Source organism: Ictidomys tridecemlineatus, chromosome 2, assembly GCF_052094955.1.
Source record: "Ictidomys tridecemlineatus isolate mIctTri1 chromosome 2, mIctTri1.hap1, whole genome shotgun sequence".
NCBI classification, from domain to species: domain Eukaryota; kingdom Metazoa; phylum Chordata; class Mammalia; order Rodentia; family Sciuridae; genus Ictidomys; species Ictidomys tridecemlineatus.
Genome location: NC_135478.1, coordinates 113159695 through 113178190, shown reverse-complemented (window position 1 = coordinate 113178190; position 18496 = coordinate 113159695). Strand labels below are relative to the sequence as shown.

Genomic DNA, 18496 nt, shown 5'->3' with positions numbered 1-18496 from the left:
TTATTGGGGCTGGGGATGTGGCTCAAGTGGTAGCACGCTCGCCTGGCATGCCTGCGGCCCGGGTTCGATCCTCAGCACCACATACAAACAAAGATGTTGTGTCTGCCAAAAATTAAAAAATAAATATTAAAAAAACTCTAAAAAATTTGGTATTATTTAGTATTATTTCCTACACTGATCACTAATTCTTGACATATCAGGTTTTTTCTTGGTTAGTAACAGATTTTCTTGTTTTAGATTTTCTTTGGTCTGTTTTTCTCTCTGCTAGGGTTTTTTAGGGGGGTGATATGGAGGATTGAACTAAGGGACACTTGACCACTGAACACATTCCCAGCCCTATTTTGTATTTTATTTAGAGACAGAGTCTCATTGAGTTGCTTAGTGCTTCACTTTTGCTGAGGCTGGCTTTGAATTCACCATCCTCCCACCTCAGCCTCCTGAGCTGCTAGGATTACAGGCATGTACCAAGGCACCCGGCTTTCTGCTGGATTTTTAAACAAAGGTCACTTGTGGAACGAAGAATCCTATAGGTTGTGACTGCAGCTACAGAGATTGTGTGATGATTTTAAAAAAAAATGGGGGCAAGTATCTGACTTGTTATGTGTAGGAGAATCTGGATTTACAGGCCTACAACTTTGCTCAGAATAGATCTAGCCCTGTGCCCTAGGGATCCTGCCATCTCCATATTTTTCCTTATTAGACACTTGGCACATAGCCCCATTCCTGGGCCTGGCTCCTGGGACTCACAGGCTCCTTTTTATCACTGAAGTTGGTCACAACTATACATGGGAAAGATTTAAAGTATAATAATTAGGGATTTTATTTTTTGTTATGAAAATTTTAAAATATACAAAAATGGAGAGGTCCATAGTGAATAGTCCTTGTCTCCATTACCCTGTGTCAGTAGATTTCTCTTTAGGTTCAGTGGATGGGCTCCTTGTCCCCACTTAATTTGAAGCAAATTTCAGACTTTCTTTCTTTTAAAATTTTTCAGATACAGCTTTCATTGATGAAATACTTAGTATGTATATCTTTAGAGATGAAGTTTTCAAAATATATATAATAAAAATGGTATTAACATGCCTAAAAAGTTAACAATAATTCCCTAATGTTATAAAATATTCAATCAATATTAAAATTTACCCATTGATTTATAATTTTTTATAGTTTCCTATTATGACTCGGCCCTGTGGACATCAGCTTTTTTCCTTTTTCTTTATTTAAAATTTGTGTGTGTGTGTGGTATTGGGTGTTGAACGCAGGATCTAGACAGAGCATGCCAAGCAAGTGCTCTACTATTGAGCACCTGATATTTTGATAGGAAATACATATTGTCCAAGCCCCCTACCAATGCTCACATCAATAGTGATTATGATTTCCTAGGCCCATTAGTTCATTATGGGTTGTAAAATGATGATATTTAATCATTCCTTTTCCAGTTATTTGCAGGAATGATTCTATAACAGAAATTTCCCCTCATCAAACATTTGTTTACCCAATGGCTTGGTTAATATGGGAATGGTTGAATTTCTAGCAGAAATCTACACACACGCATTCTGAGCCCCAGTAAACAGAGATTTAATTTTTGCTTCAGCTGTCAGACACAGCCCATATTTTTGCTTCTCGTATTCCTCCTTCTTTCCTAATGTTCCCAGATTCCTTCTTTTGGCACACATTTTCTTCTTCCTTCAGCCTTTCTTTTAGGGTAGATCTGCCGGTGTCAAATTCTCAGTTTTCCTTCATCTGGCAATATCTTCATTTTCCCTTCATTCCCAAAGGATGTTTTCACTGGATTTAGAATTTTGGTTCTTTCAACACTTGAAAAAACATTGCGCCTCTCCCTTTGGGTCTCTCTGGTTTCCTGCTGAAATCTTTTGTCATTCAAAATGCTTTCTCCCTGGCTCAGCAAGGCACTGGGTTTGATCCTCAGCACCACATAAAAATAAATAAATAAAATAAAGGCATTGTGTCCAACTACAACTAAAAAAATATTTTAAAAAAATGCTTTCTCCCTAGGAAAGGCATTGCTCCTGACCCTCTGCTTTCAAGAGCTTTTTTCTTTGTCTTTAATTTCTAGAAGTTTGATTATGATAGATATTGGCATGAATGTCTTTGAGTTTATCTTGTTATTGTAAACCTAAAAAGTTTGTTGAGCTTCTTATAGATTTGTATATTTTGCTAAGTTTTGGGAGATTTCAGACATTATCTCTTCAAATACTTGTCCTGCCCCACATTCTTTCTTCTTTTTCTCCTGGGACACTGTTGACACAAATGTTGCTCAGTGAAGCTAGCCAATCCCTAAAAAACAAATACCAAATGTCTTCTTTGATATAATGAGAGCAACTAAGAATAGAGTAGGGAGGAAGAGCAGGAAGAAAAGATTGACATTAAACAGAGGCACGAGATGGGAGGGAAAGAGAGAGAAAAGTGGAATTGCATGGAAATGGAAAGAGACCCTCATTGTTATAAAAAACTACATAAAAGAGGTTGTGAGGGGAATTGGAAGAAAAATAAGGAGAGAAATGAATTACAGTAGATGGGATAGAAAGAGAAGATGGGGGGGGAGGGGGATAGTAGAGGATAGGAGAGGTAGCAGAATACACCAGTCACGAGTATGGCATTATGTAAAAATGTGAATGTATAACCTATGTGATTCTGCAATCTGTATTTGGGGTAAAAATGGGAGTTCATAACTTACTTGAAACTATTGTTCGAAGTATGATATGTCAAGAGCTTTGTAATGTTGTGAACAACCAATAAAAAAAAAAAAAGAGAGAGAACAAAATTCTGTCACTTCCTCAAAAAAAAAAAAAACAAAAAAAAAAACAAATGTTAGATCTTTTGTTGTAATCCCATGGGTCACAGGGCTCTGTTCACTTTTTTCGTCCCAATCCATTTCATTTCTGTTGTTCAGACTGGGTAGTTTCTATCTTCAAGGTAACTGAAGTTTTCTTCTGTCCTTTCCTTCTGATATTGAACACGTTATTGAGTTTTTAAAAAATTGGTTGTTATGTTTTTCGGTTGTACAATTTCTATCTGATTCTTCTTTTTAATCTTCTATTTCTTTGCTGATACTTTATATCATTGAAGAGACTCACTGTTAAACCTGCTATGGAAATAGCTGAAGGGTTTAGGATGAGCATTTTTAAAAACTCCTCAGACTGGGGCTGGGGATGTGGCTCAAGTGGTAGCGTGCTCCCCTAGCATGGGTGAGGCATTGGGTTCGATTCTCAGCACCACATAAAAATAAAATAAAGATATTGTGTCCACCTAAAACTAAAAAATAAATATTTTTTAAAAACCTCCTCAGACTAACAGGGATAGGAAAACTTAATTGCATGTATTGCTTAGTTATTACTTATTTTTCAAGTGGATTTGATACCAGAGACAGGGACTTCTGAACTGGTGACAATAGAAATGAAAACTGGGCCAAGAAGTACAAACACACTAGGCAAAGGTTTAATGGGGGTAGGGGTTACCTCAAGAAGAGGGGGGAGAGAGATCAGGTTGCTCATCACATCAGAGAAGGATAAGCCTTTTACTGGGTTGCTGACATGGGCTAGGGTCTAATTGATCATTATCACAGTTCTGACTTTTCCAGGAGGCTCTGAAGTCCTTATCACTTGAGAGGGCAATCCAGTTCCCATGAGATGATTGCTCCTCCTACTTGGGGTGTGGGAGGAACAGCCACAGTTCTTGTCATGGAGTAATTGCTGTCACTTAGGGTGGGTGATCTATTTATGAGACTCCGCTGATCCTGGAATCCAAGGTGACTGCAGTTTAGAGCAATGATTGGAAATATCTAGGCATTGCTTCCAGGGGCTGGAACAGAATGTCGTAAAAGCTGGCAGTTGAAAGTCCCTGCAAATCTTGAAAATATTTTAGTTACCCTTATCTTGGTATCTCAGTCTTGAAGGGAAAGAAAGTATGTTAGGGAAATTTAGGGCTAATATACCATGAATTATCAGTTTTTACACAGATTAACTGAAATGATTAACATGCCTACATGCAGAGCTGAGCAGAAATCTGACACAAAGTTCAAGACACAAAAGGCAGAGATGCCAAGCCTTTATCCTTCTTTAAGTTACCCATCAGGCATCAGCAGGCCCAAGTGAAGAGTCTGTGCTTTTTAGCAAAGGTAGCCTAAGTTCCTGTTGTGACTGGGGGTCGGGGGTGGGGGACCCAGGCTTATCCAGGTTTTGTGATACTTTTAATGAGCATCAGGTCATGAGCGAAAGCTTCTGGAACACATCTGCCCTTTGTCCCTGTGGAGATCTGGAACCATCTTAGGCTAATGTTAGTGATAATAAACTCTGGAAGTTTACAGTTGCTTTACCAAATATATTTTAAGACCATCTTGATTATAAAAGAACACCTTACATTTAAGTACTGTTTTCATTGGAGAGCTGCAGTCTTTGTGATCAAATTAAAGGTATTTAAAGTTGAGTTGATTTACTTAACAAATATTTATTGAACATGAACTATGTGGCTGACACTGCTGGCAGCTGGAGATACAGCAATGAATTAGACAACCATTAGCCCTGAATCAGACGGATTAAAAGGCAATCAAAATAGGATATGGTAGGAACACTAAAGGAGGGACCCCAAGGGGTGTAGGAGCTTGGCAGGGAATGTAAGAAAAAAGTGAAATTTCAACTGGCATGCAGGCTAAGGTAAACAAGTGGGCAGTGAAAGAGTGTACACATGGAGGGAACAGCATGCAGGTAGAGGGAACAGCATAGGTATAGGGCAAGCTCATAGGCATAGGGACATTGTATGCTTGGAAGCAGCAGACAGGATCGAGACAGTCAGAAAGAACTGGTATGTCTTCATTCTAAAGTAATAGAAGTAATTGAAAGGTGTTTAAGCAGAGTGTCGACAGGCTTAGCATGAAGTTTTAGAAAAACGCAGTGCAGGAATTGTCTGGAAGAGGTAAAGGGAGTCTCAGAGAGACTGATAAAGAGGCTATGGGTACTTTCTAGATGAGAGATGACCATGGCTTAGAGCAGTGGTGAGCAAGGGCAGCTGGAGCAAAGTGGATTGATTTGAGAGAGAAACAGGGGGCATGATGGAGATTTGAGTCCTGCTTGGTGAGTTAAGGGTGAGACTTTATCCTCATCAGTCATGCATTCCAAAACATTAATGACATGGAAAAATACCACAGTCTGTTCTTTTTGTTGTAGAAAAATGTCATGTTCATCCATTTTCTACTTGACATTTTTCAGCCTAAATTTGAGAGATAAAACATTTCTTTAATATTCTGTGACAGGCTTTCTGCTTAATGATCTTAGGAACCACCTTAGATATTGCTAGGTTGTACATGGTGTTCTAACATTTTGGTGGGACCATAAAATGGATCTGATGGATTTTCAGTGAGTGGTACTAATTGGGTGGTATGTTATTATCATGTTATTTCCCTTTAAGCATGGGAGTTTGGCAGAACTTTGGGTGGGGATGACACTTATATTGGTGTCACTGAGCTCTGGGTTTGAGCCAGATCACCTTCCTGGGCCTGTTTTGCTGCTTATGTATAACAGTCATGCATTAATTTACTTTGCTAGCATGTCACCAGAGCTCTTACCATGTTATCTCTGACAAGATAGGGACAAAACAGACTGGAACCATATCTCATGGAAATTATGTTTTAGCTTGTAAGTTGTAGATACAAAAACCAAGTAAACCAAAAAAATAATTTCTGCATAGCTACCCCACTATTCTCCATGGTAAGAGCCCTGTGCTGGTGGCTAATAAACCTGGTTCTAGTTCTGGCCTTGATGTTGACTAGTTCTATGTACCAGAGCTTCATCTTTTATCTTTTCCTGATCTCTTACCTGTTTTTTTTAATTTTTAACTGTAAAATGTGGCTAATTCCCTCTGACATGTGCCTTCCATATGATATATACTTGATAAGTGAATGTCTAAACATTAAATGTCTAAACAAATGAATGTCTGCTTTGCTTACATTGTGGGCCCCTGTGAACATTGAGGGTCATATTTGTGATGGTCCCCATAGGAAGTGAGGCACTATTGCAGATGTGAGTTGCATTGATAAAAATGTTGTATTTTATAAGTTACTGTCTGTCATCTTTTTTGGGTAAACATTTCACAAAATTGTATTTTCAGCACCAGGAGAATGGTTTCTAAGCTTCCATTTTATTTTCATTTAAAAAATTACATCAGAAATGTCCTCATAGCAGAATTTATTTAGCATTTCTCAAGGGAACTTTAACTGTCAAATAATGAGGCCAGAAGCAAAATGAAACAATGTCATGTCTCACAGTGACAGTGTCATCTCTAAAGGGAGATGACATGACACAGTGGAGGCTTCTGTTTGATGGTAACATCAAGCATTTCTAATATTGGGCATTTTCCAAATGGTGCTATCTGACGAGCTTCGATGGTTTTGAGAGTATAAATGAAACCTGGGGGACAAGTCTGCACAGCCCAGTGGATAAAAGGCAGAGCTGAGAGTGGGTGGGTGGGCTTGATGTAGGGGCATAGTCCCCACAGGACCTACAGGGAGATGCCCGTTTCTGCATTCCAGTCTTTGCATCTGGAACAGGGAGGAGAATTTCTACCTTTCTATCACTTCTTAAGTGATTATTTCCTATGAGACTTAGATGGTATACCCTCAGGTTGAGGTCAGTAGAATGAACAAAAAGAGATTCTTTATGTCAACCAGAGAAGACCCTAACAGCATCCCCTTGACCTAAGAGAGGTTGAAAGATTATGGCTGGCTTCATGGCCCTCTCTAAATAATAATAATAATAATTATTATTATTATTATTATTTTGTATACTGAGCATTGAATTGAATCCCGATGTGCTACTCCACAAGCTACATCCCCAGCTCTTTGGTTTTTTTGAGATAGAGTCTCCTTAAGTTGTTAAGACTGCCCTTGAACTTATGATCTTCCTGCTTCAGTCTCCCGAGTCACTAGGATTATAGGCATGCTTCAGTGCACCTGGCACAAGTTGATAAATTTTTATTTAAGGAATTTCACATTGTATTTCCTTCAGCTGTCCATCAAGGTCACCTGGGTTTCTCTTTTCAACTTTTCATTGAAGTATAACATACATTCAGTAAAGCAGGTAAATATAAGTGAATTTCATGAGGCAGGAACCCCATTTATTTTGAATTTATTTCCTTCCACTCATTGTTAAACAGTGACTTGCAATTTATATCACTGTCACCTTACAGAATTGGTTGTTCTTTGAGGCCAGATAAATGTATCATATTTACCTTTATACCCCCCCGCACCCCGCCCCTTCCTAGTGTCTCTAGCATGGTTCCTTTATAGAGTAGCCCACAGAAAGTGCTTGCTGAATTAGAACATGGAAGGTTGGATGGGAATTAACCAAGTGAATCATGGTCAACTTGAGCTAGCATTGAATGAAAGTTATATATCAGCCTACATGCTTTGCTCCAGAGTTGTAGTTTTTTTCTATGTGTCTGAATTCAAACTTGCTGGCTTGTCATTTGTTTTCTCGCCTTGGACATTTTTTTTTGTGAAGGTTGGGAAGCATAGCCCAAGGCAAAGATGAAAGACCTGACACTGGAAGATGCAGTCCCAGAGCAGTGAGGCAGAGGACAAATCAAAGTGAACCTTCAGTGCATTTCCTTGCTAGATGTCATTTCACATCTAGAAGTGAGCTACAGAGAGACACCATGGTTACTCAGTTTGTTAGTCAGCTTTGCAACACTGTGATCAAAATACCTGACAAGAGCATTGTAGCAAGAAAAGTTTATTTAACTCATGGTTTCAGAGGTCTCAGTCCATGGTCAGCCAGCTCCATTGCTCTGGGCCTGGTGAGGCACAACATCACGGTAGAAGGGTAGGGCAGAAGAAAGCTGCTCAGTTCATGGCAATCAGGAAGAAGAGAAAGGAAGGAGCTGGGGTTTAGGAGAAATTAAATCCTTCCAGGTCATGCTCCCAGTGACCTATTCCCTCCCACTAGGTCCCAGCTCCCAGTAGTCCATTCAGCTATGACTGATAAGGTGAGAATCCTTTCGATCCAATCATTGCCTGCAAGCTCTGAACTTTATACAGCAGAGACTATGCTTTCAACGTAAGACTTTGGGTGATATTCCAGATCCAAACCATACACTCAGCAAGCATTTTTGCTCAGGACCTGGACTTTCCTATAAGGTTCACAAAGAGAAAACATACCTTGGAGAAGTCCACATAGGGAAGAACAGGAAGGGGATTTATTTGTCCCATTCATCTCCTGTATCTACTGTGGCTTTTCATGCAAGTCTAGAAATGAAGGGACAATTTGGCATGAATGAAGCATTGGCTTCTTCATTAGCACTGTTTTCCACCTCCTCCTTCTTCTTTTTTTTTTCCCCCTCCTATGGGTTTCAAACTTCCTAGCATGCACACAGTGCTGGGTTCAATTCCAGAACTGCAGAAATAATCAACAAACTCTTTCTATCTCCCTTCAAGACTGGGAGGTGTTCCCTTCCTCCCTCAGCTTTGCTCTCCACTCTACTCTTGGGTTAATGATTTTTAAAATGCCTCCATTTAGTTTAGTCTAGAGTTTAGTCTAGAACCAGATCGTGATGAGTATTTGGGCTTCTGCCCTTCACTGATTGGGACTATCTCCAAGCCAGTCACTGAGCCTGAAGACAGGTAAGTTCAAATTTGAGCTCTAAGACTTTGTATCAGCTATGACTCTGGGAAGGAGGTGATAGCAGGATTAATTGTTTTTGTTTTGAAATAACTTAGATTTCTAGAAAAGTTACAAAAATAGTGCAGCTTTCCCTGAAGTCAACATCACCAAAGTATAATGATCAAAACAAGGAGGTTAACATTATAATAATTCTACTACCTAAGCTCCAGACTTCATTTGAATTTCACTAGTTTTTCAAGTCTTGTTTTTTTTTTCTATTTTACAATCAATTCCAGAACTCTTTTTTTTTTTTAAATGTGGTACTGGGGTTTGAGCCTAGTGCTTTGGGTATGCTAGGCAAGTGCTCCACCACTAAGCTACAGCTACAGCCCCATATTTAGTGATTTTTCTATGACTGTGATTCCATCTACATTTATTAAGGAATATCTGTACCTTTTCACCCATTTATCTATTCTTCCAATTATTTACTTACATCAGTATGGACTCCTGGGTTTTATAATTACTACTTCAACTACTACAACTACTGCTTGTGGCAATGGAAATTGAACCCAGGGCCTTGCACATGCTAGGCAAGTGCTTTCACTGAATCACACCTCCAGACCTTTTTGTATTTTGAGACAGTGTTTCGCTAAGTTCCCCTGGCTAGCATTGAACTTGTGATCCTCCTGCCTTAGCCTCATAAGTAAGTTCATGTAGCCTGCAAAGTACCTTATTTGGTCCCTACCTACTTTTATTTTATTATTTATTTATTTATTTCTGTAGTGCTTGAACCCAGTGTCTTGTGATTGCTAGGCAAATGTTCTACTACTGAGCTATACCCCCAACAATTTTAATTTTTTATTTTTGAAATATCCTCATTAAAATGCTTAGACTGGTCTGGTACAGTGGCTTAGACCTGTAATCCCAGGGGCTCGGGAGGCTAAGGCAGGAGATTGTGAATTCAAAGCCAGCATCAGCAAAAGTGAGGCACTAAGCAACTCAGTGAGACCCTGTCTCTAAATAAAAATACAAAAATAGGGCTGGGGATGTGATTCAGTAGTTGAGTGCCCCTGAGTTCAATCCCCAATGCCCCTCCCCAAAGAAAAGATGCTTAGACTGGTTTTGAACTTACGATCCTTCTGCCTCAGTTTCCTAAGTAGCTGGGCCACTGCACTTGGCCCTTCCCTGATTTTCTAGTTTTAATTTTTCTCTTGTCCACTTTTTTTTAAATAGAGCACAATTTTTCATATCTCTGGTTATATACAAAGTATATTCACACCAATTTGTGACCTCATATATGTACTTTGGATAATAATGATCATCATATTCCACCATAATTTATAACTCCATGCCCCCTCCCTTCCCCTCCAACCCCTCTGCCCTATCTAGAGTTTGTCCATTCCTTCCATGCTCCCTCTCCCTATCCCCCTATGAATCAGCCTCCTTATATCAAAGAAAACATTCAGCATTTTGGTTTTTGGGATTAGCTAACTTCACTTAGCATCATTTTCTCTAACTCCATTCATTTACCTGCAAATGCCATGATTTTATTCTCTTTTATTGCTGAGTAATATTTCATTGTGTATATATGCCACATTTTTTTATCCATTCATCTATTGAAGGGCATCTAGGTTGGTTCCACAGTTTAGCTCTTGTGAATTGTGCTGCTATAAACATTGATGTGGCTGTGTCCCTGTAGTTTGCTGTTTTTAAGTCCTTTGGGTATAGACCGAGGAGAGGGATAGCTGGGTCAAATGGTGGTTCCATTCCTGATTTTCCAAGGAAGCTCCATACTGCTTTCCATATTGGCTGCACCAATTTGCAGTCCTACCAGCAGTACATGAATGTACCTTTTTCCCACATCCTCGCCAACACTTATTGTTGTTTGTCTTCATAATAGCTGCCATTGGAGAAAAAATAGCCTCTTAAACAAATGGGTGCTGGGAAAACTGGAAATCCATAAGCAAAAAAAAAAAAATGAAATTAAAACCCTATCTCTTACCATGCACAAAACTCAACTCAAAATGGATCAAGGACTTAGGAATAAAACCTGAGACCCTGTGTCTAATAGAAGAAAAAGTAAGCCCTAATCTTCCTCATGTGAGATCAGGCCCCAGCTTCCTTAATAAGACTCCTTTGGTGCAAGAATTAAAATCAAGAATCAATAAATGGGATGGACTGAAACTAAAAAACTTCTTCTCAGCAAAAGAAACAATCTGTGAGGTGAATAGAGAGCCTACATCTTGGGAACAAATCTTTAACCCTCACACATCAGTTAGAGCACTAATCTCTAGGGTCTATAAAGAACTCAAAAAGCTAAGCACCAGAAAAACAAATAACCCAATCAATAAATGGGCCAAGGACCTGAACAGACACTTCTCAGAAGATGATGTACAATCAATCAACAAATATATGAAAAAATGTTCATCATCACTAGCAATTAGAGAAATGCAAATAAAAACCACTCTAAGATTGTCCACTCTTTTATTCTCAATATTCTGGCCACAGAATGTCTTTCTGTTCTTCAAAAGTTGAAAACTCAGGCTGAGGATATAGCTCAATTGGTAGAGTGCTTACCTCGAATGCACAAGGCCCTGAGTTCAATCCCTAGCACAACCACCGTAAAAAATTTTAAAAAATTAAAAAATAAACTCGTCTTTACCTTATGGTCTTTGCTTCTGCTATTCCCTCTGCCTAGATCAGTAGTCTATGTCCTTCTTTTTGAATTAATCCACAGTGTCCTTTATGGTTAGGCACTACACTATTTTGCACCTGAACAATCTCTACCCAAAATGACTTTAAATATAAAAACATTAGACTTCCAGCAGCTATGGAAACTTGGCTATTGTTATCAGTTAAAGTGAATTTCCTTTCATTAAAAGATGCCAGGACCCAAGAGCTGGGCTTTCGTTAACCTATTTGTCATTTTCTCAAAGCAGAAGAGAATCAAAAAGGGAAACTATTATTCAAACAAAAGATGTCTTATTCTCTTGCATCCTACAGAAACCAGGGGGGAAATGGTTCATACCTACCTCTTGGAACCATAAAAAAAATCATTTGACTTTAGAACAGGTAGAAGAATAAAGAACATGACAGTTGATAAACAGCCAGAGATAATCAATAAGCATTCAAGGACAGCAGAAAACTGCCAAATGAACTCCTGCCACTGGAAGTATCATATGCTGACCAATTTCTCTTTCTTTTATAACACACTCTGTGGAAAAAAGATGTGGTGTTTTGTGGAGAGTTTGCTCTGAGTGAATTAAATAGATCTAGTCATGATAGTTGGACCTCAGTTTTCAGACATCAGTCACAGTTGGAAATGGCACATGCTTTAGTCACCTCCACTTTCCCTTATTTTGCTACCATTAGCTCCATAATCCTATAACTAGCAAAGGATTTGGTCCCTTGTCAAGAGGTAGCACTATGTAATCCCAGCCCGCACCTTCAACTCATCTGTGGTAGAGCCAGAGAATGGTGGTGATTTTGCTCTATGGGTCTCTGATATAACAGAAGAGACGACGCTATTCCCAGGTTGTTCCAAGTGGGAGGTGCCTCCCTTACACTCTGGTCATCCAGTATCACTGCTCTAACTCAGTGGTTCTGAAACTTAGTGGAAAGATTCTAGCATGGAGAGTGAGGCCTGCTCTGCTTTGTGTAACCCTGAGAAGTCACTCCTTTTTACTATTTCCTGATTCTGCCAGGGCTTAGAACACAGCAGACATACCTTGCATATGGCACCAGTGTGGGCTCTCATTCTTCTATCACTCTGCCCACTGTAGGCAGTCATGGCCTCAGAATTCTTCTCAACCAAGTGATGACCAATCAGACTCAAGAGGCATCATCTACAAATTGTGACTCCAGGGCCTCTTCTAGCTCTTAGGGTCTGAGGTTCTGAGAACGTGCCTTGAGGGTTTCTTGAGTCTGGAAGACATTGAGTCTGGGAGCCTCACCTCATGCCTTCTCTTGTATTCTACAGAAACCAGGGTGAAATGGCCCACACTTGCCGTGGAACCATCAACCTGGCCACTGCACATATTGATACTGAAGAGTCTTGTGGTATCTTGCTGATGAGTGGGGCAAGAAGTTACCACCTCAAGGCCAACTCAGAGGTGGAACGGCAGCAGTGGATCACCGTCCTGGAGCTGGCCAAAGCCAAGGCTGTTCGTGTGATGAGATCCCATTCAGGTAGTGAATGGTTGATATAGGGGTGTGTATGAGTGGTGTCATGGGTTTAAAAGGAGTGGAAATTGAAAGCATTTGGGGGACAGTGGTGACCAGGAGACCCGGCTAGTCTGAACCAACCTAGAAGGTCAGGTTGTATTTTTGCCTTTCCTACACAACTCATCATTCCTTAACAGTGAGATAGATACCCAGCCACTCTGCCAAGGCTGTCACAGGTGGCTAGCAGTCTTTGGGATGCAAATGTTTATGGGGGCAGGGGCTGTGTGATCTTTCCCTGGACAAGTCTGGTTGCCAGACTTCAGCAGACATTTCAGGTGCTATGGTGCCTCAGGCCCATACTCAGCAATCTAGGGTGGGAGTCCAGGATTGTGCCTCTGTGACTTGGGCCAGACTTTTTCCCATCGTCTCTTTGGTGAAGATTTTTAAGATGTTTAGCCAGAGCTGCTGTCTTTGCCATGGTGAGACACCAAACTCAGATGTTCTGAGCAAGATGTTTTACTTTTTACTTTAATAAATTTAGTTTTTAATATGCAGTGTTTTTATATAATTTATAAACCAATGGCTCCAAAAGCCTATGAGTAAAGTCTTGTCTTTGTACCTGTTCCCAGCCACCTACCCTGTTCTCTGACCCAGAAGAAATTAGAGGTACTAGTTTCATGCATCTTTACATAGATGCCCAAATCGGTGCTTATTTGTGAATAAATGCAGTGCTCTACCTTTCTTTTTACATTTAGCAGTATATTTTTTTTTAAATTTTCTTTATCAGTTCCTAAAAACTTCCTCTTTGTTTTCACAGCAATGTGATTTTTCATTGTATAGATATACTGTATAGATGTTTATTTAACCCATAGCCTATTGATGAAATAGTTGATTTAGGTTTTTGCCAATGTTTTAACGATACACTGGGTTGCAACATGTAAGCATTTCATTTCACACTTACGTAAATACAGTATACTAGGATTCAAGTTGCTGGGTCAATGGGAGTGTATGTTTGTAATTCTGTGATGTATTGTCCAACTGCCTTCCATAGGGGTTGTATTGTGAGATGCCAGTTCAGACTGTGAGACACTCACCTTCCTACCACCTTGTGCATCCAGAGCCATAGTAAATGTTTCTGATGATTGAAAAATGTGTCTACACAATCTGGGAGCAGGAGTTGGGCAGCTATGATCTTTCTGAAGTTGTAAGCAAAATGACATGTGTTTCTACAGACCTGTATAGTATTTCTGGGGAGACAGGGTTATAGGAGAGGAGCCACAGCCCTTACTCTCCAGGATTATCTCACAGCCTGGGTGGGGAGACATTGGATTCTGTGTAAGGAGCTTTAGCATAAGACAGGATGAGAGGGACTAGTGACATTTGTCAATGTCCTGGGCCCTATCTCCCCAAGTTATGGTCTCTCCCCCAGTGCTAGCTTCTCAATGTGCATTGAAGGGCACCTAATATCAATATGGCCTTCTTTTTTTTATCTCACCCATTTGGAGTATGGGTTCTATCTTATTCTGTTTTCTTTTGCTATAACAAAATGCCTGAAAAGGTGGTAATTTATAAAGAATAGAGATTTATTTAGTTCAAGGCTTTGGAAGCTGGGAAGTCTAATGGCATGGCACCAGCATCTCCTCAGCTTTTGATGAGGACCTTCTTGTGGCATCATAACATAGTGGAGAACATCACTTGGCAAGACAGAGCAAGCCAGAGAAAACTCAATTTTATAACAAAGCCACTCCCACAATAACACATTAAACCATGAATACATTAATTCATATATTAATCCACCTCAATCACCTTCCAAAGATCGCACCTCTCAAATACCATTCACTTTTGACTTTGTGGATTAAGTTTCCAGCACATAAAGTTTAGGGGACATATTCAAACCATAATAGGTCTCCCTGCTCAGTGATTATTCTCCCTGGGGTCAACACTCATGCAACTCTGGTATGTCAATGATGATGTTGATCTTGGGATATATTACCCAGGGTACCACTCCATCTCTCCATGAAGGAGGGGGTTGGGGTCATATCAAGCAAGGGATATGCTGAGACCCCCCTGTAGGACCTGTGGTCTTAGCTTGGGATGCCTGTTGAGAGCCACTGTGGTGACAAATGTGGCTGAGCTCAGGACAGCCACGTTGGCCAAGTGAGGATGCACTGCTACTTACCAAAGAACTAATTTCTTCTTTCTGCCTTCTTTTTTTCTAAGAATGGATGAATGAATGAAATCACTTCATTTTCGAGAAGCATCCTGAAAATAATGTAGTTTGTAGCATTTACTGGATTAATTATCATAAAACAATTTTCTTGGAACAGCCAGTAGGAAGGGTTTCTTTTGTGGTTGGGGAGAAGTGCTTGCTAATTCAGCTGACAGTATGAGAGACTGGTAGTCTGGACTTGCTTTAGGGGATGTGGGAACCCCTAAAGTAACAGCCTCACCTACCTTCATTTCATGAGATGCAGCACATAGCTTGTGTTTCCAAGGGGATAGCCTTCAGAAGGGTAAGGATACAGAACAGATTACTAACATTGGAGATAAAAGTGGTGGTGTCATTACTATTGACCTTACAGAAATAAAAATGAACTATAAGAAAATACTATGAATAATTGCCTGTCAACGAATTAGATAACCTAGATGAAATGATCAAATTTCTAGAAGCAAAAATATTACCAAGACTGAGTAAAGAAAAAATAGAAAAATCTCAATAGACCTACAATAAATAGATTATTGAATCAGTAATCAATGATCTTGCAACAAAGAAAAGCCCAGGACAGGATGGCTTCACTGGGGAATTCTAGCAATAATTTAAAGAATTTATACCAATCTATCCCAAAATCTTCCCAAAAAATTAAAGAGGAAGAAACATTTCTTATTCTGTGAGTTCAAACTGATAACAAATACACACAAGAATATCATGAGAAATGAAAACTGTAGACTATTATCTCTTATGACTCAAAACCCTTAACAAAAGACTGGCAAGCAAAAATTCAACAGTGTATTAAAAATATTATGCACCATGACCAAGTGAGATTCATCATAGGAAGCAAAAGGTGGTTCAATATAATATTAAAAATATTATGCACCATGACCAAGTGAGATTCATCATAGGAAGCAAAAGGTGGTTCAATATAATAAAGTCAATTAATGTAGTATACCAATTTGAAGGGAAAACAAAGAACATGATTATCTCAACTTAATGCTAAAGAAAAGGATTTAGCATATATCCACTCTTTCATAATAAAAACACAAAATAGGAATGAAAGGTAATTTCCTTAAAACAATAAAGGACATGTATGAAAAACCTATAGCTAAAGTCATACTCAGATCAAAAGTTTTCTTAGATCAGAAACAAGGATGCCCACTTTCACCACATCTATTCAACACTGTACTGGAAGTTCTAGATAAAAATTATGCAAGAAAAGGAAACAAAAGTACAAATTAGAATGGAAAAAATAAAACTTTTTCTATTGGCAGACAAAATGATCCTACACATAGAAAAAAATCTCAAAGAATGTACACACACACATACACACACACACACACACACAACAATTAGAGTTAATAAATAAATTTAGAAAATGTGCAAAGGTACAAGATTGACACAAAAATATCACTTGTATTTCTATATACTGGCAATTAATGATCCCCAAAAGAAATGAAATCAATTTTATTTATATAGCATAAGAAAAACTGAATAAATATGACAACTAAATTCAAACTAAAAACCATTGCTGAAAGAAATTAAAGACCTATATAAATGGAAAGTCATCCCATGCTCATAGATTGGAAGAAAAGATTGTTCAGAACTGAAAACACTATTCAAACAAAAACTGCTCCTAGAAATCTATAAAGTCAATGCAAATTTTATCAGAATTCCATGTTTCTTTTTACAGAAATGAAAAGCTGAACCTAAAATTCACATGGAATTAATTTCAAGGGACTCCAAGTAGTCAAGACAATCTTGAAAAAGAAAAAACTTGAAGGACTCATATTTCTGATTTTAAACCTCATTATGGAGCTATAGTAATCAAGACAATGTGGGACTGGTATAAAGATGGTCATACAGATCAATGGGATAGAACTGAGAATCCATAAGTAAGCTCTATATCTATGGTCAATTGATTATTAACAGAGTACCAAGATCATTTAAAGGATAATTTCTTCAACAAATGGTACTGAGATGACTGGATATCCATATACAAAATAAAAAATGAAGTTGGATCCCCTTTTTCATGCCATATACAAAAATAATTCAAAATAAACCAGAGACCCAAATTTAAGAGTCAAAACCATACAATTGTTAGAAGAAAAAATTATAGTAAATTTTCATGACCCAGGATTTGGCAGTAATTTTCTTAAACTACGACACCAAGAAAATTGCAATGAATAAAATATAAACTGACTTCATCAAAATTAAAAACTTTTTTGAGTATCAAAGGGTCTATCAAAAAATGAAAAGATGACCCCCATCATAGGACAGAATACTTACAAATTATATATATGATATAGCATCTAGAACATACAAAGAAACCTTTAAACTCAATCATAAAAAGACAAACTACCCATTAAAAAAGGGCAAAGTACCTGAGTTGGCATTTCTCCAAACAAGATATACAAATGGCCAATAAACACGTGAAAAAAATCAACATTATTAGTCATTGAGGAAATGCAAATCAAAACCATAATGAGATACTACCTCATGCCAGTGGGGTGGTTATTATAAAAAGGAGGGGAAGGAAGAGAAGAGGAGGAAGGGGAGGACTAGAATGAAGGGAAAGGAACAAGAGAAGGTATTGCCTTGGTGGGAAATAGTTTGGTGGTTCCTCAATAACTTAAACATACCCATGACCCAAGAATTCTACTCCTTCCAAAATAACTGAAGATAGCATTCAAACATAAATTTGTACATGAATGATAATAGCAGTGTTATTCACAATAGCCCAAAGGTGGAAACATTCCACTTGTCCATCAATGGATGAGTGGATAGACAGAATATTCATACAACAAAATATTGTTCAGCCATGTAAAGGAAGTTCTGATACACACAACAATATGAGTCTTGAAAATATCATGTTAAGTGGAAGAAGCCAGACACAGAAAGCAACATATTGAATGATTTCTTAAATTTGAAATATCTAGAGTAGATAAAATCCATAAAGAAACAATGCCTATAGTTGCTAGGGGCTGGGGGAGTCACATGGGGAGTGACTCCTTAGTGGGTATGCAGTTTCCTTTTGGGGGTGATGAAAATGTTGTAGGAATAGAGAGAGGAGATGGTTGTATAGAATTGTGAATATATGAAGTATGACCTAAATGGTTAAAATGGAATATTGTGTGTATGTGTGTGTATACACACAAACAAACAAACACATACACACATACCCTAAGCCATCTCAGGTGGCTTGCCAGTGTTTTTTAGGATAAGTTCCAAGAAAACTCCACCTCCTTGGCCAGTGATCAGGCCCCTGCTGGCAACTTCTTTTCCTCTTCATCTCACCCACTGGACTGCACTCCTACCTCAGGCCCTTTTTATGCTATTCTCTCTGCCTAGGACACCCCTTCCCCCATTCTTTGCCCCTCTGGTTCCCCATCCTTTAGATCTCTGCTTAATGTCACTTCACAGGTCTTTAAGCAATCCCCCTTACCCAGACATTTCCATCATGTTATTCTTATTATTTTCTTCATTGCCACCTGCAGTTATTAATTGA

General features: G+C 38.8%; 2 protein-coding genes across 5 annotated transcripts in view; one reads left to right on the top strand and one right to left on the bottom strand.

Moving 5' to 3' along the window:
- Window positions 1-18496, top strand: part of Osbp2 (oxysterol binding protein 2) — a 181096-nt gene that overhangs the window by 18709 nt on the left and 143891 nt on the right. For 3 of the 4 annotated variants that reach the window (XM_078039593.1, XM_078039591.1, XM_078039592.1), the window contains exon 2: window positions 12592-12800. In XM_078039593.1, coding sequence (XP_077895719.1) covers window positions 12592-12800 — 209 coding nt within the window. Of the gene's footprint in view, window positions 1-12591; window positions 12801-18496 lie in introns of those variants that run through there. The other variant, XM_078039595.1, reaches the window with a different exon arrangement.
- The window catches only part of LOC144375302 (uncharacterized), a 59625-nt gene that overhangs the window by 8005 nt on the left and 33124 nt on the right, over window positions 1-18496 (bottom strand). The gene's annotated exons all lie outside the window — the stretch shown is intronic.